The 27327-nt window shown below is 41.9% G+C and overlaps 3 protein-coding genes across 3 annotated transcripts in view; all 3 read right to left on the minus strand.

Annotated features, from left to right (window-relative positions):
- Window positions 1-27327, minus strand: part of LOC127645095 (galactose-specific lectin nattectin-like) — a 119936-nt gene that overhangs the window by 75485 nt on the left and 17124 nt on the right. The window lies entirely within an intron of this gene.
- Window positions 912-6176, minus strand: LOC127645063 (WD repeat-containing protein 48-like). Its single transcript, XM_052128585.1, has 7 exons — window positions 6063-6176; window positions 4477-4594; window positions 4110-4215; window positions 3930-4014; window positions 3754-3830; window positions 3181-3373; window positions 912-3096 (listed from the first exon to the last, which is right to left on the minus strand). Exons 1-7 carry the CDS (start codon window positions 6174-6176, stop codon window positions 3001-3003), a joined length of 789 nt encoding a protein of 262 aa, XP_051984545.1. The 3' UTR covers window positions 912-3000.
- On the minus strand, window positions 4712-25975 carry LOC127645097 (ladderlectin-like). The gene is made up of 7 exons (XM_052128626.1): window positions 25915-25975; window positions 24555-24653; window positions 10510-10554; window positions 10339-10418; window positions 10122-10256; window positions 7662-7773; window positions 4712-7181 (listed from the first exon to the last, which is right to left on the minus strand). Exons 2-7 carry the CDS (start codon window positions 24610-24612, stop codon window positions 7117-7119), a joined length of 495 nt encoding a protein of 164 aa, XP_051984586.1. The 5' UTR covers window positions 24613-24653; window positions 25915-25975; the 3' UTR covers window positions 4712-7116.

Genomic DNA, 27327 nt, shown 5'->3' on the forward strand with positions numbered 1-27327 from the left:
TATCACCTTGAAACTGCTTAGCAACCAGATGGGGATATCCTAGCAACCATGTAACAAATCACATATCTCTGCACTAGAACATCATAGAGACATCCGGTTTCTTTCATTTGACTCAGGGTAGCAAGGAGCCTTTTGAGTATCACCTTGAAACTGCTTAGCAACTAGATGGGGTTACCCTAGCAACCATGTAACAAATCACATATCTCTGCACCAGAACATCATAGAGACTTCCGGTTTCTTTTATTTGACTCAGGGTAGCAAGGAACATATTGAGTATTACCTTGGTAACTGCCTATCAACCAGATGGGGTTTCCCTAGCAACCAATTATCAAATCACATATCTCTGCAATAGAACATCATAGAGATTTCCTATTTTGTTAATTTGATTCAATGTAGCAAAGGTCCTACTGAGTATTACCTTGGTAACTGCCTAGCAACCAGATGGGTTTACCCTAACAACCAATTAACAAATAACATATCTCTGCAATAGAACATCAGAGACTTCTGGTTTCTTTCATTTGACTCAGGGTTGCAAGGAGCCTTACAAATGTTAAAATACAGAGTATTTTGGGGAAATACAAACTGCAGATAAAAATAACACAGCAATGAATGTGTTCAACACTAAAACATCAAGACTACAAAATACACACTCTCACACAGAAACACTTATGCACACGCATATGATCAATAATGATCAATCAAAAATTCAGTCACAATACAGGAACAAATGAAGGAGTTAAACTCAAAAACATCAGGAGTGTATATTAGACACACCCACTCATGTACACACACTTATACAAACAGTGACATCATAGGCTGAGTTTGAGACTGTTTACCAGTATTTGCCTAAGAGATTGAGATCAGGCAGTTCTAACTCTGATGAAGCTTTCCCTTTATTTTTATTTTATTTTTTTATTTTATTTTTATTGAAAACGAATGTTTGTTTTAGATGATGTGAAATACAATTCATTCTCTGTGCTCATGCATGATTGTAATCATAATCCATAATCCATAAAGTAAAACAACATTTTAACAAACAAAGAAAATATTTTTTAACAAAAAGTAGTTTGATAATGTCTAAATATGCATCCAACCTAATAATAGTAAATAATTATGCCTGAAAACATTGTAATCAGCAAGGTCTGTTTATATTTATATAGAGATGTACAGGCATCTAGCGGCCACACCATAGTATTACATATGATTTTCTTAATTTCTTTCCACCAGATGGTACTAATCTGCCTTCATTCATTGGATTTTAAAATATTTTAAATTTAAATACAGCATTAATTGAAAAATAATATAACATGTCTTTTCCTAACATTTTTAAATAAACATTATGCAAATAAAAATATAGTATATTAATTTAATTAACAAAATACAAAAATACAGTCTGTTTTGACTGAATGTGGCCCAAACCTGAGTTTGAGATTGAAAGGCTGGATTGTCTGCACATTTTAAGTCTGACTTTATCCTGTTTCAGGATCGTTAAACACAACACATCAGAATTACATTTAACACCAGTTTGCAAATTCAGCAACTTACAAAGTAAATATATACATATATACAAAGACATATTTTTTTTTGCATACTTTAAAGTTCTTAAAATGCTTGAACCCTGACAATTGCTGCTTGCAGCTATATTTTAAATTGTAACTGTAGTGGAATACAGTTACTTATATTTTGTATTTTAGATATGTAATCCCATTACGTGTATTCTGTTCAACAGAAAACTTATCTTCATCTGTCTTATATGACTCTGACAGTTCAGCTAAGTGAGGTTTGAGACAGGATGTTAATGTGGTACCTTTTGACTATTACATTTTCCCCCAACTAAATTTAGCTTTATTAAGCCAATTATGACCTCACCCCCATAAATGAAATCAGCAAGAGTGCACTTTTAAAATGGAAGTTCGGTCTTGATTACCGGCTTCACTAGCTGTGATCTTTAAAGTCTCTGGAATGTCTGAGAATGGAAGTACTGGTGTGCAGTGACATGATTTCTCACACATCGAGTCCATATATGCACACAAACCTTCATCATGTCGTCATCATCATCATGCTTGTTAAAAAGGACATAACATCCCCAACATGGTTATGACAATAATGCAACGAAAATGTAAAAGGCAGAACAAGGCCTGCATGAATTACAATGTATAGTTTACTGCACATTGCAGTAACGGTGCCAATCTAAAAGGGATAGTTCACCCCAAAATGAAAATTCTTTAATTTACTCGCCCTCATGCCATTTCAGATGTGTATGACTTGCTTTCATATGCAGAACACAAAAAACTTTAGAATATCTCAGCTCTGTAGGTCCATACAATGCAAGTGAATAAGGGCCATAAATTTGATGATCCAAAAAGGCAGCATAAAAGTAATCCATATGATGGTTTAATCCATGTCTTCATAAACAATATGATAGGTGTGGGTGAGAAACAGATCAATAGTCCTTTTTTTTACTATAAATCTCCTCTTTCACTTCCTTTGTTTTTGGCGATTCACATTCTTCGTGCATATCGCTACCAACTGGGCAGGGAGGAAAATTTGTAGTAAAAAAGTACTTTGAGCCATTTTTCACCCACACATATCATATCGCTTCTGAAGACATGGTTTTAACCACTGGAGTTGTATGGTTTACTTTATGTGCTTTTTGGATCTTCAAAGTTCTGGTCAACATTCACTTGCATTGTATGGACCTACAGAGCTGAGATATTCTTCTAAAAATCTTTGTGTTCTGCAGAAGAAAACAAGTTGTACACATGGATTGGATGAGTAAATGATAAAGAGAATTTTCACTTTTTGGTGAACTATCCCATTAAGACTCTTAACCCTCAACTGTCAGTCAGATTTCTCCTGCTGGTTCACTATTTTGAGCATGGACAATGAGAACCGGTAAAACATTCTTCATGGGCGACTATTAGAGCGGAGAACAGCAGGGTGCTTTATTTGGAGTCAATTCAAGGGTCTTTTCACAGAGGTCTGAGGTGTCCTCGGCTCTCACGTGGATTTCTGTTTATAATGAAGGGTCAGATCTCCACCACTCTTCCAGATAAAATGCTTAACAGTCCTGAGATCCATGTTTGGATCTAAAACCTTCAAAAGAGAGCAAGATGTAAATGTATGTTCATGCAGAAAAACGTAACAACCAAAACTGTAAAGAGATTCTTTAAGTCTGACCTGATCTAAACGCATAAGCTCAATCTTCTCTTCGGCTATCACTGCCACATCTTCCTCTTTCTCCTGCTCTCCTGGTTTGTCATTGGCTGATGAGCTGGTGCTTTGTGACTCAGTGTCGAGGTTAATGATCTTCTCATAAACGTGCTCCATTACTTTACGCACCTGCAGCATGTCACTGGCAGACAGACGATCCCTAAAAACAACAGACCGTCATGAACACACTCAGATTACTGGAGGCTTTGGAAAAGTATGATTCTGTAAAATCTAAATAATAATAATAATTTAAAAAACACAATTTTCAATTATCTTGTTGTAACATAAATCTCTTAAAAACAAGGGGAAACATGTTAATTGTAAAATATTAAGAGATTTAATATAAGTTCATTTTGTCTCATAACATTGGAAGATTTTTGCAAATGTTTTCTGCATAAACATCACCAGATTTGGCATTTAATTTCTATAAGCCATTCTTGCCATTCATAGAGATGTCTATGAATGTATTACTACCAGAATAATAAAAAAAATTAAAACAATAAATAAAAGTCAGTGTACATCAGCAGAAACACAGCATACTTTTTAAGGGTTTTGGCTCCAGACGATGAATGAGGCTGGAGGTAGAAAGGAATCTTGTTGAATTTTGGCATGTTCTTCTGTTGCAGGAAAGAAAAGCGTTTAATATGCAATCAAATGCACTTGTAAAGGCCATTTGTTGTATGCAAAGAAATGACTGTGATATTTTAAACACTCACATCTACAGTGATATCAATAACCCACTGAGGTACAGTTTCATTCAGTAACAAGGACTCCGTCTCTCCCGAATCACGACATAATAACCTGGAATTTGAAGGAAAGGCGGTTTACAATTAAGACAAGATAAAGGAAGAAAATGTCAGATAGGATTAATAAGTATTGTTAAATGTTAACCTTACCTAAACAGTGTTCTTGCACCTGCTTCACCAAAGATGACAGGAGTGTGTAGAGGAACCTGGAAATATCCGTTGCCCTTTTGTGTTCGATTCTCCTGATCGCCGTTTACTAGAGAGAAAATGATGAGGACAGAAACCAATTGCATATTAATATTTGGCTGAATCTCAGCTATACTTCAGCAACATAACTGGAAGCTTATGTTTTGTGCTAACGCCAGAGAGGCTCTGTTCCAAACCCTAGCCTACCAAGGCGAGCTGCCTACGTAGATAGCATTTTTAGGCATCATAGTCACTTAATTTATTTGTTACTTCCTTTTAGGCAGCAGATGGAACAGAGCCATTATACCTCTACAAAAAAAAGAAAGTATACCATGGTTGAACTCGTTTTCCTCTTCTTCCATTGGGTTTATGTGAGTTCTGGGCCAGAACTCCAATAGAGCCTGCAGGAGCAGCCCACCTAGATTTACTGTAACAGACATAAACACATACTGTATATAAACACAAAGCATAATAATACAGTATGTTACAGAACTCTCATTGATGTAAGGTCAGAATACTAACAACGATAACCAAGAAATAAATATTTAAAATGTCGAAACAAGATCATGTTAGTTGAGAAGCAAAATGTAATACTTTTAAAAAGCAATAATTGTTCGTTTTTAAAAGGTTGCTTAATTTTTAGCCTTTCAGTCTAGTTTTAATGGTGGCGTGTCATTTCTGCGCCACCAGTGGCATAAAACGGAACTGCAAAAATAATACAATGAATAGTGAAATGTAAAACTGAACACTTTCACCAATTTGCCATTGGACGGACAAACATGTAATCCCATCCCAACCTCATAACATTGTCCGAGACAATGTTGCTATGTCAGGTCGCTCATACAAACAGAGGAATGTTGAAAGCGTCACACCGGCTCAGTGTTTACTTACTTGGAGTGGGGATATTGGATTTTGGCTTGAAATTAGGACATTTTGGCTATATATAAAGGCCCAAAAATGAAATTTCTCTCACTATTTACTCATCCTCAAGCCATCCCAGATGTATATGACTTTTTCTTTCTTCTGCAGCTCACAAAGATTTTTAGAAGAATATCTCAGCTCTACAGGTCCATACAATGCAAGTGAATGGTGATCAGACCTTTGAAGGTCCAAAATGCAAATAAATCTTCCACTTATGTTATTGCTTACTGGTTATCCTTAGCGAAAACAACACCTGATAAACAAGAAAAGTACGATCCGAACGAGGCTCGAACCGCGATCACCTGCATGAGAGGCGACTGCTCTAACAAGGAGCTAACAAGCTGCGTCAATTTACACAAGGAGATCAGAGGCTAAAACTCTTGAGGTTTAACCTACTGTGGGTGAAAGCCAGCCAGATGATGATCTTAAGACTTTAAGGACAAAAACAAATGTGAATTCTTACCCACTGACTTCTTTCGGAAAAATCCCCAAAGCCTCATTTGCTTAATTTTTGTCTTTCCTGCTAATTGCCGTTAACTCGCCACTAAGTAACGTTAGTTGATGTCAACGACTGTGCAAGCTCCTCCTCTACCTGCTGCATATTCAACAGAGAGGAAGAAACGGAGTCGCCCATAGGCTACCGACAGCAGAGAAACTTATTCTATAGGCTAGATTATGCCTTTGTCTATTTTTACAGGCTGTATGCAGTATGTGCAAAGCCAAAACACAATGAAATAAGGCAACTTATGATTTTGGGGGTTTACATAGGCTTTTGTCCGGTTTCATATTTGTCAGTCAACTATTCAAAATACATTCGGGGCTACACTCAAAACATTCGGGGCTGAAGCCCCGGCAAAATCGGCTGCCGCTGCCTCTGCTTCAAAGCAAGCCTACAGTCACGTGACAGGGCCGTCTACCTGCTTCTTCAGCAGCATTATTGACAATAATCCACACTCAATACTGATAATGAAAAACCATTTCAAATCATGTTCTCACATTCCTGCGAGATGGAGAAGTGTATGTGCTTCCACAGGTGTTTTTATTATCCTTGAGATTCCCTATTCCTCCTGATCTGCATCCTGATTCATCCCAGTACTCCGTATTCCACATATTGTCTGTATCAAATCATGCATTATCTGATTCTGGTCTATTAAAAGCATTCACAGAAAGGGCCTTACAAGGAGACACAGAGAGAGACTGTGAATCTCTAAGCTGTATTTTTCCATTGTTCTGCACCTTGATTATCAAAGTAAAATGATAATTAAATCAATAAATTAATGATTAAAAATGTAACATATTGAATAACATTCATAATTCAGTTTATCATAGTACAATAGAAAAAAGAAATTGTGATCTAATGTGAATTTTCTTGATGAAAAAAACATGATCGTGTCTGTATCATGTGCATGTAAAATGGCTAGAAATTTAATTTGAGCTTAGTTTAAAGCTGACAATTTACTCAAGGTTTATTTCTATTTCTTCTGCTCCAAACTTACTTCAATCTTACTTCTGCTCGTATGAATGTAACACATCATAAGAAAGTGTTTCACCGCTGTTCAAATGCATTTTGGATCGCATCATTTATATGTATAAATGTTTTCCATCTGAAATGACTAAATATTAAATGAAACAAATGACAATAAAATGCAAAGTAATCTATTCAGTAATCAAAATACTTTTTGAATGTAACTGTATTCTAATTATCAATTATTGTAACTTTAAATGATTACAGTTACTTATATTTTGTATTTTAAATACGTAATCCTGTTACTCCACAACCCTGCCAACTGGAAAATCGATTTTTCTTGTTTTAAGCATAAACTTCATTAAATATAGTTAGATTTACATGAAAACAAGACAAAAATTATTAGTTTTTTTTTTCTTCTGTTTTGCCGTGACTGCTTGATAGATAGCCATGAGATATTTGGCGATCTTACTTGCTTTAAAAAAAAAACTTTATGTGATTTGCTTGATATTTATTGAGCTCCTCTGAACAGTTAACATTTAAATGGTGTAACATTTAAAGTGTAACAAAAGGTGAGGCTGATGTTCAGTATTTGCCACACACATAAGGCCTGTTCTCAAAACAGTTCAAATCATTCCAGTTTCTTGTCTCTGTTAAAAGAAAGAAAGAATATTTTTTTAATCATGTAAATATTGTGAAGCTTCATGATGCTTATAATTACATAAGAAGGTGAATGGAGAAATATTAATATATAATGTTTACATGTATGATGACAACACTCCCAAATCCCAAATCAGTCAAATAAATCATGACCAGGCTTGTTTTATGTCAGTATCAATTGCCAAAGTAACCCCTCAAGGTTGTTATACTGACTCTAGTATGACTTTGAAGTCAACATAAAATCTAAATTCACTCTATTACTGGATCTTAATACACATTGTTTTCCTGTTAACAATAAAATAACAATACATGCACATTATTCCAAAGATAATATTTAATCAAAATAAATCCACTGCCTCTGAAACAAACTTCCTTTTTGACTGACATCACCAAGCCCTCTTATCTTTCTACCCATACTATTACAGTTTTAATACAACTGAATTTTATAATTTCAACTTCAAAGTAGTTACCTCCAACATTCATCTCAATGCAGTGCTCATGACCTCCAGAGTTATTGGGTTCTCCAAGTAACCAAAGTTGGTAATTCATTGGTTTACCATTACTCCAAAGCCATGAGTTCTCCTGTGAATATAAAAGCATTTAAGATCACATGCTTTCATGGTGTATCTCTAATACATGTTCATGCCCACAAGTGTACTAAACTTACTGTGAGGATCAGAAACACATAAGAGCACCCCAAAATCAATTGAAAGAAAATGTCAGCCTGTTGTCATAAAATGTATGGGAGCATTGCAACTTTTTTGCAAAACTGAAATGACGTGCTTCATTACACATTTGACTGCAGTTTTCAAGTTAAATGTCCAGTGGGGGATGCCAAAAATGAGCAAAATGAGGTTGTAATTGGACAAGTTAAGTTGAATTTTAGATGAAGGTTTTAATAACTAAAACATACCTCCCTAACCTAAATCTTTATCCTAAATAGTGTCCAGAAAGATAAAAGAAAGTTTAAACAAAATAGATATCCTTACCTTAACCAACACCAAACCCAAACGATATTGTTTTAAAATGCAAATTAGAAATAATAAGAAAAGACACTTTTTGTGTCGCTTCTGTGGCACTTTCACTTTCGAGTGTCTTTGGTTGAACTCGAACCACATCCGTCAAACCCAACGTCCAACACTCTATCAGGTGAGCTACCAAGCAATCTAAGACATAGAAATAAGTGTGTATATGTAGGTGGGTCTGTAATACAAGTGTTAAAATGTTCAGTTTTTCAAATCATGCGTTTTTGTAAAAGTGTTTTGATATCACAATATAGCGGGGGTGAGTAATAGAGTGCAAAATAAGTTTTTATAAACTCAAAATCAGCGATTGTACTCGTGATTTGTGTGACAATGATTAAATCAAACAGTTGTTGTAGCGCCTCTAGTGTTCATTTCACCTGCAGTGAAACAGAAAACGGCACATAAAAGTCAGTTTGTAAAAATGTAAATTAAGTAATGTTCATTCAATGTGACAAGGTTGATTTTGTTTAGTGTCATTATAAATAAAGAGATAAATGTGCCATTGTCCCTTAAATTCTTTTGCATATTAATTACGTCCTTGTTGAAATGTAAGGCATATTTCTCTGGCAGTGATATGCTCCTAATACGCATGGAAAATATGGTGCTTGTCGTCAGGACTAATTGGATTTAGGCTGCGTTAAATTATAAAGAATGTAAGTACAATTAATCATTGACTTACTGACACATTGGCTAGTAATAAAATAAGTTGATATGTCTTTAATATCATCTGCTGGTGGAATCCCCAAACTGCAAATGCAGGAAATTAGTTTAGACTTTGTTTCTCAGACATCTCAGTTTAAAGACCTTTTTCTCAGGAAAATAGCAAACTATGATTTACACCGCTTAATTACATTAAACATAACCACAGTTTGCGTGCATACACCCACAGATAGCACAAACACTCCCACCCATGCCCACTTGTGCTGGCACAACAAGTGCACTTAGAATTAGTGCTCTAACAAACATTGGATAAGATGCAGTGCACTGTCATTGTGTTGTGGCCATGAAAATAGAGCCCACAGTTTGTATGAAAATTAACTTATAAATGACTTACCTGCCATTGTCTCTGTACATTAAGCTTGGATAAAACAAAGTATTTTAACACAGAAAAATAAATACTTCAACTTAAAAGGGATAGTTCACCAAAAAATTTAATTTTCTCATCATTTGCTCGAAAGTGAATGTTTGCAGTCTGCCACTCATCATGAGAAGCTACCTTCAAAGACGCTCAGAAACTGTTAGAGGTTCACTAAGTTTTACACCAAAATTTGATTTAAAATGGAAAAATAACAAATATTTCACTACTGTATGCTTATGTAATATTCACTGTAATAGTAATGATGATGATAATTATAATAATAACAATAATAAATATCAACAGAATAATATATTTAAGCAATATGTGATGCTCTGTTGTGCAGCACTTCATTTGACAAAACTCCAATGTTGTGTTGCATTTTCATTTAATTTAAGTTAAAAGAAATTCACTTGTTTAGACACTTTCAACAATAAAATTGGATTAATTGTCTATTATGGAATCAGAAACAAAATTGAATTTTGAAAATAATAAAATTATTATAGGGCCCTACATAATCTTTTATGTCATTTATGTCTTTCTCCCCTCAATTCTTATTACTGCAATGTGAAAAATTGTGAAGTATTTATACATCATACTTGTGTTTTGGTAGTTTAGACTTTAATTTATTCAGATTGAAAAATTATAATTGTATTACAGTATATTAATGGGAATATAATGAGTGTCATAAAGAATACAGAAGCAAAAGAAAATATCAAAAGTAAAATGTCTCCAGACAAATCAATAATGAGAATTATTTTTTTGTTTCTATGTTTGTATCTCTATAAACTGCCCAATAGCACAAGCAACATTAATAAAATAATACATACAGAAACTGCATCATTTCCTCCTAACCAGGTTCTTGTTGAAGATTGAGTCAGGCGTTGGATCATGTTCTGTATAAAAATGTACTCATCATGGTTGTGGACAGAAGCAAGGTTACTACCATAAGTCAAACAGTTTTTCTGAGGAGAGAAAATTAATGTTACAACAGAGGACAAAAGCTTTCAAAGAATTCATGAATGACAAAAAAGTAATATGTCAAACCTCTGCAGCAATCCAGGTGACTAAAGGGCTGAAAAACTTGAAGCATCTACATGCATATTTAGCCCACCCAACTGGACAATCTGTTAAGAGATTTTGTTGATATTTGTTATTATTGTTAAATAAACTATTGTAGGATTAAATAAATAGATATTAAGAGTACCAAAGTCTTACTGTTACAGAGTGTGTTTCTGGCTGCTCTCTGATGCTGTATTTCCTCTTAAATAAGAAAATAAATAAATCATTATTACTACTAGTATTACTAATAATAATAATAATAATAATAATAATAATAATAATAATAATGGTAACATTTAACAGTAAGGTTGCATTTGTTAACAGTTAATGCACTAACTATGAACAACATTTATTTACAGCATTTATTAATATTTGTTAATGTTAACTGATGCATATAAGACATTTCTTATCATTAAAAAGGTGTTTAAGTTAACATTACTCAATGCATTAATTAACATCAACTAACTCAAAATAACACGTCTTTAGAGTATTTAAGTGTCTTGTTTAATGTTCATAATATAGACTATGTTATATTTACTGTATATACATATATGCCCAATACACGCTGTGAGAGATCAACCAAGCTTGATTCCACTCCCCACACAACGATCACTCTCTCCGGATTACTAATCACACACACCTGTTCACCATTAGCAGCCTTATCAAGTAGCACTATAAATCACTCACCATAACTCCAGTTCAGCATCAAGCCTCCAACAGGAACATACCTTTCACCGTTGTCTTCTGAATCCCTGAAGCATCCCGATTGCTGAAAAGTAACGTGAACTCACCTGAGTAACCTCTAACCTCTGTGTCTTCATTCTGCTGTCTCCAGGACTCCTGTTCAGATTGCCTATCGCCAGTTCCCCTGTATCCCTCCGATCCGCCAGTGAGTCTTCTGAACTTGTTTACTAGTATCTGCTTCTGAAAGAGAGGATTTGCATCACTAAACTGTAACTCCTCGATGCCCACATTCCCAAAGTGGTTGTGCTTACTTGTTGCCTGTCCCGCACCGAGTGATCTTCACCGTATCTGCACCAGAACTGACTAAATACTCACCTGACACTCTTACCACCTAAAATAAAGCTGTGTTTGGATTCACTTACCTCTGCCTCCTTGCCTATATCCTGACAGAAGGCTTGACCAACACCGCTATGGATCCTGCACAGCCCGAAGACGGCGCTTCCGCAAACCCCGCTTCTTCTCTGGTTTACGTCGCCAACTCCGTCTCCCGACCAGCGCCCTTCTCAGGTCGGGCGGAGGATTGCAACGGTTTCTTGCTGCAATGCTCGCTCGCCCTTGAACAACAACCTCAATTGTATCCTACAGAAAGATCAAAGATCTCCTTCATTATCCAGCAGTTATCCGGGTCAGCGTTAAGGTGGGTTGAGACTTTGTGGTTTCAAGGGACTTCAGTCACATCCTCATTGCAGAGTTTCATAACTCACTTCAAAGAAGTGTTTGGGCGTCCGGCAGGAGATTCCTCTGTCAGCGAGCAGCTGTTACGGTTACGTAACATCTCACATAAACCCCATTACATTATGTGTTGAGAACACTCACCAAGAATCATTTGAACCGCTCATTCTCGAGAATAGCCAAACTGACATAATCCTTGGTCGTCCATGGCTCATCTGCCATCAACCTACCATTAACTGGAGATCTGGCAAGATTCTGAATTGGGGTTGCAACTGCCTTCCGACTGACATTGCATCCCCCGTACCACCATCCATCGAGGCCCCAGAGTCGGTTTCAGTGAGTTCAACTTCCGTCGAAAGCCCGACAGAAAACCTGTCAGTGACTATTCCTCCTGTGTATTCTTCGTTTGCGGATGTGTTCAATCCAGTTGCAGCTTCCAAGTTGCCCCCAGACCGACGATGGGACTGTGCTATTGACTTGACTCCAGGGGAATCCATTCCCAGGGGTCGGGTATACGCCTTGTCCATTCCTGAACAAACAGCTATGCGAAAGTACATCGAGGAAGCTTTACACCAGGGGTATATCAGACCATCCACCTCGCCTGCTGCCGCCAGTTTCTTCTTTGTCTCCAAGAAAGATGGAGGGTTAAGGCCATGCATAGATTACAGAAAGCTCAATAAGATCACAGTCAAATTTAGTTACCCACTCCCTCTTGTCCCATCCGCCCTTGAACAACTTCGAGAAGCCAGAATATTCACTAAACTTGACTTAAGAAGTGCATACAACCTGATTAGAATACGAGATGGGGATGAGTGGAAGACAGCATTCATTACCCCCGCAGGGCACTACGAATACCTCGTGATGCCGTATGGCCTGGTAAACGCCCCTTCCGTTTTTCAGAGTTTTATGGATGAAGTTTTCCGAAACTTCCTGAACCACTTTGTGTTAGTCTACATCGACGACATTTTAATCTACTCGAAAGACCCTGTTGAACACCAACGTCACGTCTCCCTAGTGCTCCAACGGCTCCGAGATTTCCCTCTGTTTTTGAAGGCAGAAAAGTGTATGTTCCATCAGACCACTGTCGAGTTCCTGGGTTATCACCTTAGTGAACGAGGAGTTGAGATGGATGACCACAAGACCAAAGTCATCACCTCCTGGCCCACTCCGCAGTCGGTAAAGGAACTGCAAAGATTCCTGGGTTTCTCAAATTTCTATCGACGGTTCATAAACAATTAGAGTATGTTAACAGCTCCACTAACTTCCCTCCTGAAGGGGAAACCAAAGACCCTTTCTTGGAACCCTGATGCCGAACACACCTTTCAGTCTCTCAAGATTGCATTCACCAGTGCGCCCCTGCTCCGTCACCCAGATCCCGAGAGGGTCTTCCTCGTCGAGGTAGATGCTTCTGATACCGGGGTAGGAGCAATCCTATCACAGTGCTCAGAACACGCTTCCAAACCCATGCCCTGTGCATTCTTTTCACGTAAGTTATCCACCGCAGAGAGCAATTATGACATCGGCAACCGAGAACTCCTGGCCGTCAAACTCGCCCTAGAGGAGTGGAGACACTGGTTGGAGGGGGCCAAGCACCCGTTCATCGTCCTTACTGACCACAAGAATCTTCAGTATTTGAAGGAAGCCAAAAGACTCAACCCCCGTCAAGCCAGATGGGCCCTGTTCTTTACTCGGTTTCACTTCCACATATCTTATCGTCCAGGCTCAAAAAACATTTGAGCAGACGCCTTGTCACGTCTCCATGCCCCCGAAGCACCCCAGGAAGAGCCCGAAGCCATCCTGCCTGAGAAATTATTTGTTCACCCCATCCAGTGGGATCTCGACGAACAACTCCTCAAATGTCACAACGCGTCCCTAGTCCCCCAGAATGTCCCGCTGGAAAGGTCTATGTACCAGAAGATTTCCGCACTTCTCTCATCTCCTACGCCCATTCGTCTGTTGGGACAGGTCACCCAGGCATCAGTAAGACTTACTCGACTCTCCAACACAAATACTGGTGGCCAAACATGCAAAGGGACATTACGACATTTATTCAGGGATGCACTCTCTGTGCCATGACTAAGGTTCCTCGTCATCTACCTACTGGGAAATTACTACCACTGCCCGTCCCACACCGGCCCTGGTCCCATATTGGGGTAGATTACGTCACAGACCTTCCCGCCTCTGATGGCCATACCTGCATCCTCGTGGCCATTGATCGATTCTCTAAAGCCTGCAAGTTAATCCCCCTAAAGAAACTGCCCACAGCCTTTAACACTGCAGAATTACTTATGGAACATGTCTTTCGCAATTTCGGCATTCCAGAGGATATCGTGTCCGACAGGGGGCCCCAGTTCATCTCCAGGGTGTGGCGAGCTTTCTTTACTCTATTAAACGTAACGGTAAGCCTAACATCAGGTTACCACCCACAGTCAAATGGCCAGACCGAACGAAAGATCCAGGATGTCAGCCGTTTTCTCCGTACACTCTGCCATTCCAACCAGCACACCTGGAATCGATATTTAATTTGGGCAGAGTATGCCCAAAACTCCCTCCGGCAGGCGTCCACGAACCTAACCCCTTTCCAGTGTGTTCTGGGTTACCAGCCACCACTATTCCCCTGGTCTGGTGAGCACTCCGAGGTACCCGCGGTCAACACATGGTCCCAGGACAGTGAGAGAGTATGGAATCAGGCACACCATCATCTTCAGCAAGCTATTAATCGCCAGCAGCACTTTGCAGATACCCGTCGCCGTCAGGCTCCCAATTACCAACCCGGGCAACTAGTATGGCTTTCCACACGGGATATCCGTCTAAAACAACCCTGTCGTAAGCTGAGCCCGAAATACATTGGTCCATTCCCCGTCGAAAGACAAGTCAACCCAGTCACCTACCAACTTCGCCTGCCTGCTCAGTACCGCATCCACCCCACATTTCACGTCTCCCTCCTAAAACCCCATCACTCACCTGTACTTGCTCCCTCTACAGATCCTGTCCCTGAGGACAACCCCCCAATACCGCCCATTGAAACCGAGCCCATCTACACAGTAAGGGAGATATTGGACTCCCGACGTCAAGGTGGCCGACTCGAATACCTGGTGGATTGGGAGGGTTACGGACAGGAGGAGAGATGTTGGGTACCCCGCAATGATATTCTCGACCCCAATCTATTCACCGAGTTTCATGCTCAGCATCCTGGGAGACCAGCACCATGACGAGGTAGGCCCCCACGACGTCGGGGTCCAAGGTCCGCTGGCGCGGACTCTGGAGGGGGGGGGGGTACTGTGAGAGATCAACCAAGCTTGATTCCACTCCCCACACAACGATCACTCTCTCCGGATTACTAATCACACACACCTGTACACCATTAGCAGCCTTATCAAGTAGCACTATAAATCACTCACCATAACTCCAGTTCAGCGTCAAGCCTCCAACAGGAACATACCTTTCACCGTTGTCTTCTGAATCCCTGAAGCATCCCGATTGCTGAAAAGTAACGTGAACTCACCTGAGTAACCTCTAACCTCTGTGTCTTCATTCTGCTGTCTCCAGGACTCCTGTTCAGATTGCCTATCGCCAGTTCCCCTGTATCCCTCCGATCTGCCAGTGAGTCTTCTGAACTTGTTTACTAGTATCTGCTTCTGAAAGAGAGGATTTGCATCACTAAACTGTAACTCCTCGATGCCCACATTCCCGAAGTGGTTGTGCTTACTTGTTGCCTGTCCCGTACCGAGTGATCTTCATCGTATCTGCACCAGAACTGACTAAATACTCACCTGACACTCTTACCACCTAAAATAAAGCTGTGTTTGGATTCACTTGCCTCTGCCTCCTTGCCTATATCCTGACACACGCACAGTGCAGAAACATTTTCTCAGATCTGTATGTGATATTGATTGTTGTGTTAATTAATGTGTTATCTTTTCTGCTATGTAATTTATTATGTCATGCAAATGTTTGTAACTTGTGAATTACTTTCACTCTACAATAAAGTCTGTCAATACCTATAATTAATGCATTTTTTATTTAGTAAAGAGCCTACAAACATTAATAACACATTAGGTAATGTTGAAATATGTTACACTTTATAATAAGGTTCACAAATAAAGTAAATACTTTATTACAATTATATATCTTTAATTAAGAGTCAACAAACATTAGTAACACATTAATTGATGATAATCAAAGGGTTTTCACTTTACAATAAGCTTCAGAAAACTCCATTATAGACACACACACACACACACACACACACACACACACACACACACACACACAGGATATTAAAAAGTCTACACACCCCTGTTAAAATGCCAGGTTTTTGTGATGTAAAAGAATGAGACAAAGATAAAAAAAAAAATCAGAACTGTATTGAGGCTGCCATAGGTGGGGATCGAAATTTAGTCTACAGTGCTCGAGAGTTTGGTGTTCTACAACTGAGCTAACTCCCCGATAGTTGAACCCAAGAGCAGAAGATCAATGAGTCAGGAAAAAAATATATTCTTTACTTGTTGAAATGAGAAAAGTACAAATAAACTAGGAAAGCCGAGCTTCCACAAAACTGAGAAACAAAATAGACACAAGGGTCAAGAAAGGATAACACTTAGCTTAAGAGCTGGTCACTGGAGGTACATAGGCTCAAGACTGAACACATTGACAAGAAATAAACAGACTTATATAGGCCTAGACACAGGTGAAGGGAATGAGGGTTAATGAGCAGGAAGTTGAACAGGGTTAGGGGCGTTGTTGCCATCTGCAGGACTGGAAGGAGGATGGTAAGGGAGGATCAAGGCAAGCACCCCCTGCTGGTCTGGAGAGGAACAGCACCCCAAAGAGGAGATCCTTTACAAGAAGTTTTTCCACTTTTAATGTGACCTATAATGTGAACAATTCAATTGAAAAACAAACTGAAATCTTCGTGGAGGAACAATGAAAATGAAAAACCTTACAATTACCTGGTTGCATAAGTGTGCACACCCTCTTATAACTGGGGATTCAGAATTAACCAATCACATTCAAACTCATGTTAAATAGAAGTCATTACACACCTGCCATCATTTAAAGTGACTCTGATTAATCACAAATAAAGTTCAGCTGTTCTAGAAGGATTTTCCTGACATTTTCTTAGTTGCATCAGAGGGATCTCATTGTTGAAAGATATCAGTCAGGAGAAGGGTACAAAAGAATTTCTAAAGCATTAGATATACCATGGAACACAGTGAAGACAGTCATCATCAAGTGGAGAAAATATGGCCAACAGAGACATTACCAAGAACTGGACATCCCTCCAAAATTGATGAAAAGACGAGAAGAAATCTGGTCAGGGAGGCTTCCAAGAGGCCTACAGCAACATTAAAGGATTTGAAGGAATTTCTGGCAAGTACTGGCTGTGTGCTACATGTACAACAATCTCCCGTATTCTTCATATGAATGGTCTATGGGGTGACAAGATGGAAGCTTTTTCTTACAAAGAAAATCATCCAAGCCCGACTGAAGTTTGCAAAAACAAACATCAAGTCTCCCAAAAGCACGTGGGAAAATGTGTTATGGTCTGATGAAACCATGGTTGAACTTTTTAGCCATAATTCCAAAAGGTATGTTTGGCGCAAAAACAACACTGCACATCACCCAAAGAACACCATACCCACAGTGAAGCATGGTGGTGGCAGCAAAATGCTTTGGGGCTGTTTTTCTTCAGCTGGAAACGGCCTTAGTCAGGGTGGAGGGAATTATGAACGGTTCCAATACCTGGCAATTTTGGCACAAAACCTTCAAACATCCGTTAGAAAGCTGAAGTTAAAGAGGAAGTTCACATTTCAGCACTACAACGACCCAAAGCACACATCCAAATCCACAAAAGCATGGATTCACCAGAAGAAGATTAACGTTTTGGAAAGGCCCTGCCAGAGCCCAGACCTGAATCTAATTGAACATCTGTGGGGTGATCTGAAGAGGGCTGTGCACAGGAGATGTCCTCGCAATCTGACAGATTTGGAGCGCTTTTGCAAAGAAGAGTGGGCAAATATTGCCACGTCAAGATGTGCCATGCTAATAGACTCCTACCCAAAAAGACTGAGTGCTGTAATAAAATCAAAAGATGCTTCAACAAAGAATTAGTTTAAGGGTGTGCACACTTATGCAACCAGGTTATTGTTAGTTTTGTTTATTTTTATTTTTCCCCCTCAAAGATTTCAGTTTGTTTTTCAATTGAATTGTTCACGTTATAGGTCACATTAAAGCTGGAAAATGTTCTAACATGATTTATCTTTGTCTCATTCTTTTACATCACAAGAACCTGGCATTTTAACAGGGGTGTGTAGACTTTTTATATCCACTGTGTATATATCACACAGGAACATATGTGACAATTCTTTCAATATCTCTCCAACTTTTCTCCTCCAGAATGAATCATATTAGACACTTTTCAATGTTAAAAAATGTGTTAGTAGTACTGAATACACTATATATTATTATAGGCTTTTGTAAAAATAATTACATTAATAAACATTGTAAAGAGGTGCTGTTCCTTGTTAGTTCATATAAATGAAATATCTATTACATAAGACAAGATTAATAAATGCTGAAAATAAGTGTTGTTCATTGTTAGTGTTATGAATGAGGCTGGAGTGAAGACAGACGAGGAGGTGCGGATCCAAACGCAGTTTTAACTTTATTGAAATAAATGGACAAACAAAGGAAAACCCTCGATGGGGAAAATAAGAACAAAGAACTCGGGAAGGGGACACAGACCAGGAATAACACGGAGACAGGCATCAACAAACATCAGGAATCATTCAACGATCGACAGGGAAATGGAGAACAAACAGGGTTTATATACACTGGAGACATGATGAAGACAAACTACAATCAGGTGAGCACAATGACACAGGGCTGGCAGTGATTAGTGCAGAGGATCATGGGAGGTGTAGTTCATGACAAGTGAGACACAGGGCAGACAACAGGGGATCGTGACATAACCCCCCCTCAAAGGAGCGGCTTCCAGACGCTCCTCAAAAGAAAGAAGAAAAAGGGAGTACTGAAAAAAAAAACAGAGAAGCGTCCAAGGAGTGGGGGGGGCAAGGAGGGGACAAGGGACAAACAGACAGACCAAGGGAGCACAAGGCACAAACAGACAGACCAAGGGCGGACAAGGGACAAACAGACAGACCAAGGGAGCACAAGGCACAAACAGACAGACCAAGGGCGGACAAGGGACAAACAGACAGACCAAGGGCGGACAAGGGACAAACAGACAGACCAAGGGAGCACAAGGCAGGCAGTCCAGGGGGGCACAGAGAGCAGACAGGCAGTCCAAGGAGGCACAGGGGGCAGACAGGCAGTCCAAGGAGGCACAGGGGGCAGACAGGCAGTCCAAGGAGGCACGGGGGGCAGACAGGCAGTCCAAGGAGGCACGGGGGGCAGACAGGCAGTCCAAGGGGGCACAGGGGGCAGACAGGCAGTCCAAGGGGGCACAGGGGGCAGACAGGCAGTCCAAGGGGGCCATAAGAGGACTGGATCAGGTGGCCTGGGAGGCGGCCTTAGAACCACAGCCATGGGGAACTCAGAGAGCGGAGCCGAGGTAGGCGGAGCCGTGGGCTGCTCAAGAGACCACATCGTAGAAGGCTCCGGAGGCGGAGCTGAGGGAGGCTCTGGAGGCCCCGTAGGCGGAGCCGAGGGAGGTCCCGGAGGCTCGGGAGGCGGAGCTGAGGGAGGCCCTGGAGGCTCGGGAGGCGGAGCTATGGAAGGTCCAGGAGGCGGAGCCGAGGTAGGTGGAGCCGTGGACTGCTCAGGAGACCACATCGTTGAAGGCTCTGGAGGCGGAGTTGAGGGAGACTCTGGAGGCTCAGGAGGCGGAGCCGAGGAAGGCCTAGGAGGCGGAGCCGAGGGAGACTCAGGAGGCGGAGCCGAGGGAGACTCAGGAGGCGGAGCCAAGGGAGGCTCAAGAGACAGAGCCGAGGGAGGCTCAGGAGGCGGAGCAGAGGATGGCGGCGCCGTAGGAGGCTTTAGAGGCGGAGCCCTGGAAGGCTCGGGGGGCGGAGCCAAGGGAGGCTCAGGAGGTGGAGCAGAGTGAGGCTCGGTAGGCGGAGACCTGGAAGGCTCTGGAGGCGGAGCCGAGGGAGGCCCCGGAGGCTCGGGAGGCGGAGCTGAGGGAGGCCCTGGAGGCTCTGGAGGCGGAGCCGAGGGTGGTGGCACCGTAGGAGGCTCTAGAAATGGAGGCCTGGAAGGCTCAGGAGGCGGAGCCGATGGAGGTGGCGCCGTAGGAGGTTCTAGAGGCGGAGCCGATGGAGGTAGAGCCGAGGAAGGTTCGAGGGGCTCAGGAGGCGGAGCCGAGGGTGGTGGCACCGTAGGAGGCTCTAGAAATGGAGGCCTGGAAGGCTCGGGAGGCGGAGCCGTGGGAGGCTCGGGAGTCTCTGGGGGCGGAGCCGTAGGAGGCTCGGGGAGAAGGACCGTGGAAGGCTCGAGAGGCTGGAGAGGCGGAGCCCTAGCAGGCTCAAGAGGCCCGAGAGGCGCTGGCTCAGGGACGGTCGAGGCCACAGGCGCTGGCTCGCTGACATCGGAGGCTACAGGCGCTGGCTCGCTGACATCGGAGGCTACAGGCGCTGGCTCGCTGACATCGGAGGCTACGGGCACTGGCTCGCTGACATCGGAGGCTACAGGCACTGGCTCGCTGACATCGGAGGCTACAGGCACTGGCTCACTGACATCGGAGGCTACAGGCACTGGCTCACTGACATCGGAGGCTACAGGCGCTGGCTCACAGACATCGAAGGCGACAGGCGCTGGCTCACAGACATCGGAGGCGACAGGCGCTGGTTCACTGACATCGGAGGCGACAGGCGCTGGTTCACTGACATCGGAGGCGACCGGCTCGCTCACCGTGACATGCGTGGGCTCTGGCTCGCTCACAGTGATATGTGCGGGCTCTGGTTCGCACACAGTGATATGCGTGGGCCGGAGGCGGAAGCCTGTCTTCTCCTCCTCCTCGGGCAGACGAAGAGGCGCGCTGGCTCGTTGACAGGCGTGAAAGGACGAACCACGGGTGAATGGAGGGTCAACACTGTGGGAGGCGCTACGGGGTTCTCCTCGATGATGTCCACTGTTAAAGGAGAACCGCAGGCCTGTAGGGTCTCCTCAACGAACGCTGCGAGCGTCCAGTGTGCGCTGCCGGTGGCAACCGCTCCTTCAGCCCGTCACTCAGGTTGCCTCGGAAGAAGACCACAAGGGAGGAATTAGGGAAGTCTGAAACTTTTGCCAGAACAAGAAAGTCGTGGATGTGGTCTTCTATCGGTCGGTCCCCTTGCTTCAGGCAGAGCAGTTCGTAGTTCGCTCTTAGAACCGCTGGATCCATGTTTTTGGTTCGATCATTCTGTTATGAATGAGGCTGGAGTGAAGACAGACGAGGAGGTGCGGATCCAAACGCAGTTTTAACTTTATTGAAATAAATGGACAAACAAAGGAAAACCCTCGATGGGGAAAATAAGAACAAAGAACTCGGGAAGGGGACACAGACCAGGAATAACACGGAGACAGGCATCAACAAACATCAGGAATCATTCAACGATCGACAGGGGAATGGAGAACAAACAGGGTTTATATACACTGGAGACATGATGAAGACAAACTACAATCAGGTGAGCACAATGACACAGGGCTGGCAGTGATTAGTGCAGAGGATCATGGGAGGTGTAGTTCATGACAAGTGAGACACAGGGCAGACAACAGGGGATCGTGACAGTTAGTTCATGTTAACTAAGGCATTAACTAATGTTAACTAAGGCATTAACTAATGTTAACTAATGCATTAACTAATGTTCCCCTTCTGTCGCTCTCTCCACGTTGTGTCGGAGAAGCGACTCTAGGGGTCTCTCTTGAGTGCCGAAATATGCCTCTGACTTATGAAAAAAGGCCAATGAGAAGTTGGCAGATGGTATTTGCATACCCCGCCCCCGGAATACGGGTATTTAGGCGGGCAAATACGGGAGTTAATTCAGAAAATTTCTTCGAATACACCAGTTTCCGTGTATTCCTCTGACGATCTGCATGCTGTTGGATTCGACGGCGCACAACAGCGGCTCTCTGGGTCACCTGGCCCGCAAATGCCGTTCTCACGGCACTCTGCCGCCAGGTTTCAACAGTTCCGGCATGCTGGACGCGGACCACCCCCCCGGCCGGGCGCGGAGCAAGGTAAGTGCTTTGAGTTTGTTCTCAGCACCAAAGCCTCGGGACACACCCTTGCCTCCCGACGCCACACTACCTGCTTTGCCCCGCTGCGAAGCCCCACCGGGTACGTCCAAAATACACGTCCCCTTGGTGCCCATAGCACAGAGTTGGAGGTGTGGCTTTCACTGCCCAACCCGTTACGCTGGCTGCACCGGACCATTCGACTCGGTTACGCAATTCAGTTTGCCAGGCCCCCGCCCCCCTTCGCCGGCGTCCGTTTTTCCGCAGTACACGGCGAACATGCCAATTCCCTGCGCAAAGACGCGATAGGGCCTGTCCCCCCATCCGAAATGAAGAAGGGTTTCTACAGCCCTTACTTCATTGTACCCAAGAAAGGCAGCGGCTTACGACCGATCTTGGACCTGCGAGTTTTCAACCGGGCTCTGCTGAATCTCCCATTCAAAATGCTCACGCAGAAACAGATTCTGACTGGCGTCCAGCATCTAGATTGGTTCACAGTGGTAGACCTGAGGGATGCGTACTTTCACGTCTCGATTTTTCCGCGACGCCGACCCTTCCTACGGTTCGCGTTCGACGGCCAGGCATATCAGTATATAGTCCTCCCCTTCGGCCTGTCTCTGTCCCCTCGAGTCTTCACGAAAGTCGCAGAGGCAGCCCTTGCCCCACTCCGAGAAGCCGGCATCCGCATACTCAACTACCTCGGCGACTGGCTCATCCTGGCCCAAACTCGCGAGAGTTACTATGCGCACACAGAGACCAGGTGCTCAGGCACCTCAGCCGTTTGGGGTTTCAGGTCAACTGAGAAAAGACCAAGCTTGCCCCGGTTCAGAGCATCTCTTTTCTCGGCATGGAGTTAGACTCACCAACGAGCGTGCACAGTTGGTGCTGAAATGCCTCGCTTCCTTCAAGCCAGGCACTATGGTCCCTTTAAAACTTTCCACGCAGCCGCGGGCCGTTGGAAAGGGGCCACGCTGCGCTGGCACATCAACTGCCTAGAGTTGCTGACTGTTTTCTTTGCCCTATGTCACGACTCACCCGTCGTCTCCTCCTTTGGAGCCAGCAGCGACTCAAGTCAAGAAGTGTCGTGTCCTCGTGGGCGCTGGCCAGGGGCACCTCCCTAGCAGACATCTGTAGAGCAGCAGGGTGGGAAACACCTAATACCTTCGTGAGATTTTACAATCTCCGGGTTGAGTCGGTATTGTCTGGTGTTTTCTCAGGTCCGAGCCCGTAGAACTCGGTAACACGCTGACAAACTGGCCAGGTGAATCGCTTGAGCCTAGCGCCCTTTCCCTCAGCCGAGGTAAAATAGTGCGCTTTGTTTCCCAGGACATCCCACCTCTCGGATCCCTGGTTGATTCCTCCCTAGACCTCTGGGTCCGCAGTTCAGCAGAGGAACTTGTCGACCCAGTCCACAACGGGTACTTAATCTACCCTGTACTGGAATAGGTGCTCCACAGGTTGAAGGCCTCCTACGTGGACTCCCCCTTTGTGTATTTTCCACGGTACTGTCCCCTCACGAGCGGACTCCCGTGTCTCCCTTAGGCAGTCCCAGCTGCATTGGTTGCCGTGTTGTAGCAACTCCCCCCTCTACGAGGCTGGATCTACCACTGCACCAACTTCCCACATAGGTCCTAAGCGCCATGTGATGTATTCACCACCTTTTACCTCCCCTGCAGGGTAGGTGTGGTCTCCGCAGGGTCTTCTCCCCCTGAAAGAATAGGAAACTGGGTAAGACCCCCTTCCCTTAATGCATGTAAGGGCCCCAGCCGTGATTGCTCTATGCGAGAAACATAGAGAAAAAGAGGCCCAGCCAGGCTTGGCCCGTTCCCAGGTTGGCAAGCATCACCTTGTTCCCCTCACTAGGGTAACCAGAAGGATCCTGATAACTTTAATGGGGCATTGGGGAAGGGTACGTGCAGTCTGATACAGCTGGTCACATTTGCACGGAAGAATACCTGCCCGCTTCTGTATCAGCAGTTTACGTACACGGCTCAGCGCATGGCATGATTGAAGTGGGACCCCTAGTGTCGCTTCTCCGACACAACATGGAGAGAGCGACAGAAGGGGAACGTCTAGGTTATGTATGTAACCTCCGTTCCCCAATGGAGGGAACGAGACGTTGTGTCCTCCCCGCCATGTTGCTGAACCAAGCCCTTGTTGTGGCCGAACCATTTCCGGCTCCTCAGAAAAATCCTGAATGAACTTCCGTATTGCCCGCCTAAATACCTGTATGGCGGGGTATGCAAATACCGTCTGCCAACTTCTCATTGGCCTTTTTTCATAAGTCAGAGGCATATTTCGGCGCTCAAGAGAGACCCCTAGTGTCGCTTCTCCGACACTATGTCTCGTTCCCTCCATCGGGGAACGGAGGTTACATACGTAACCTAGACGTTAACAAATACAACCTTATTGTAGTGTTATCAAAATAATAAGAAGAAGGATATTGAACATACGGTGTAAAACAGGCTTTTTTTGTTTTGCCTTTTTTTAAAATATATAATAAAATATGTATTTATTATAAATATTAATATTATTACAAGGTAATTAATGATTCAAACAAAAATAAAGTAATTCCTTAAAGCCTATTATTGTTATATTGCTTTTACCTGCACCACTCATAGAAAAGAGAAGGCAGAGAGACAGGTAGACAATCCAGACTGCCATTGATTGTAATGATGAAATCCCAAACCAGGACTACTTCACAACTGAAAAACAGAATTATATTAAATGTAGAATTACTAGACAACACACATAATTATATATGAGTCTAAATATGTTATACCATTATAAATTCAGCAAAAATGTGCATTTGAAGCATTCATTTGGTGACACTACCTGAGAGTTTGCTGGAATCGGTCTGTGTCTGCAGGATCAAGGGATATTTATTTGGAAAACTGAGAAATGTTTACAATTTCTTGATGTCATAATCAACCACCACATAAAGCAGCATAATTTATCAGTGGATCATCAGGGTCATGCAATAACACACACCCTCTATTTTTAGAACATTTCTATCTTCTGTTGCACAATTTTGTTAACAAACGTTTCCTCTCAGAAAATGTTGCATTTTTAAATGTTTTCAAAGGCCCAGTATGCTGTCCTTGCAACTGCATCACTTTGAAGAAACTAGACAGCTAGCTAACAAACACACATGAAGCAGTTTATCCTTTCCAGAATGTTTACTTGTGTGATCCTTATTTCTTTTTGTAAAAAGGCATATCTTTCTCCAAGGTAAAGACTGTTTGTGCATCAAATTGAAATCGATGCTGCACGTTGAACTGTTGCCGAACTAATAAATCAACACTGCGTATGTACAGAATAACAAACTGCAATACTGAAAATGGCCACTAGATTATTTACCATGACCAGATAATGGGCAGAACACCCAGATTTGAACAAGAATGTCCAAACCAACAAACAATGTTACTGCATGGGGCTCAGGCCATCCTAAATCAAGCCTAAAAACACAAAAAAATCTCTTTAACAAAACTGTAAAAATGTGTTTCTAAAACAGTTGATATTGACTGAACCAAACTCATTCCGATGTTCACTTTAAAATTATTAAAAAATGGTTAACAAAGACAAAAGGGTTATTTTACTTTTACCAGAGGAGAAAATTTGTTTTTAAACAAAACATGGGTTATTTTTACTAAACACAATATTTCATTTTAGATGTAGCGCTAAAAAATGTTTTTTAACAAAATGGTGAAAATTTGTTTTTAAACCAAATGTATCAAGTTGGCAAACAAAACAAAGTCACTCTAAAATTCTAAACAGTTTTATTTCAACAATTTTTTTTAATTGAAATAGTATGCATTATAAAATGTATCTTTAGCGCAAATAATTTTTCTGTTCAAAGTCCTTTCACAAGCGTTAATAAAACATATTATTATATAATTTTTAATATTATATCATATTATATATAACATATAATTTTAGCTGTCTCTTTAACACAAAGAATCTTACATTTTTCCGTTCAAAGACCTTTCACAAGCTCATCCAAACGATAATGGGTAAGAAAGCTGAGCCTCCGCCCAGCTAGCCAAAGTACGGAGAGGCTGCTCACTGTAGAGCAAATGGGAGGAGCTTACGTTTAGCTCCCCCTCGCTAGACGCGAGGATGAGCTACACGCACGTGCAGTGAGCGCACGCGCACGGCACCACTTGGAAAATTGGTGGGCTGTCACAGGCAATTCGACGTAATGGCAGTATGTAAACGCTGAACTTTAAATATAAACTGAACTTTGAGACGTGTGTAAAATGTTTCCTTAGACATATCTCGACATGAATATTAATGTTAGCTATTTTAGAGTCCCTGAATGTTTAATCGTGCATATGTTAACGTTAGCTTCACAAAACCGAGAACCTAAATACATATTATTTGTGGTTCAGCGAAGCATTTTAAGTTTTATATCCAATTAATTTCATATTATTGGCATTAACATGTGGACACCACTTATTACTAAAGTGTGGGCAGTGTGTTTATGATAAGTATAGATTTATATATCTGTATAATTATTTATTTACTTTTTGCTGATAAATGTAAATGCTGATGTAAATGGTGTGTGTCTGTTTAACCTGCACAGAAGCATCAGACAATACATAAGAAAGGACATGATGTGTTTAACCATTTGAGTGAGGTACAGAATCATGTAGTAGGTCATGTTCGAGTTGCAGTTCATCACGAAGGTATGTGTGTGAATTATTGTAAGTTTCTTACACAGTTCAATTATTGTTTGTGTGTGTAAATCATGTTTGAAAGTTATTAACCCTTTAGTTTTTTGCATGTTTTTCTCACTAGAGTTTGAAAGTAAGAACATATAATTCCATTTAACATTTCCTTGCATTGTGAAGCCGTTGGGAAGTCTGAATCCCAAAGGTTCACATACTTCTGCACACAAGGATACTTAATGTATTAAGTTAATAATTCAAATATATCCAAACTACTACTGTTAATCATGCCATATTTTATCTGAAAATTTAGTATAGATGAAGACATATTGAAGTACATCTAAAATATGAAAAACAAACTTCCAAAGGGGTTCATAAACTCAGTTTAATTCAATCACTATATGTAATTTGCCAATATGTAGATTGCTCAACAAATGATTAATATTCCCTAGCTCCACAGTTATAGGTTAATTATCTGAGGAACATTTATTTTATGCTTCGTGTATTGCTCTTTTTCCCCTTCTCTTTTTTTGTCTTATACAATAGGACAATCTAAAAATTGGCAAATGACATATATGGTAATTTATTTTTTTATGTAATTCATAAATGACATCATTGTTAAATTCATAAACGAGTAAAACTATAGAAATTCTCTTTAGACCAGGGGATGTAAAAACCTCTACAGGGGCAATTCACTGTATAAAACATC

This window comes from Xyrauchen texanus, chromosome 6 (assembly GCF_025860055.1).
Source record: "Xyrauchen texanus isolate HMW12.3.18 chromosome 6, RBS_HiC_50CHRs, whole genome shotgun sequence".
Lineage (NCBI taxonomy): Eukaryota > Metazoa > Chordata > Actinopteri > Cypriniformes > Catostomidae > Xyrauchen > Xyrauchen texanus.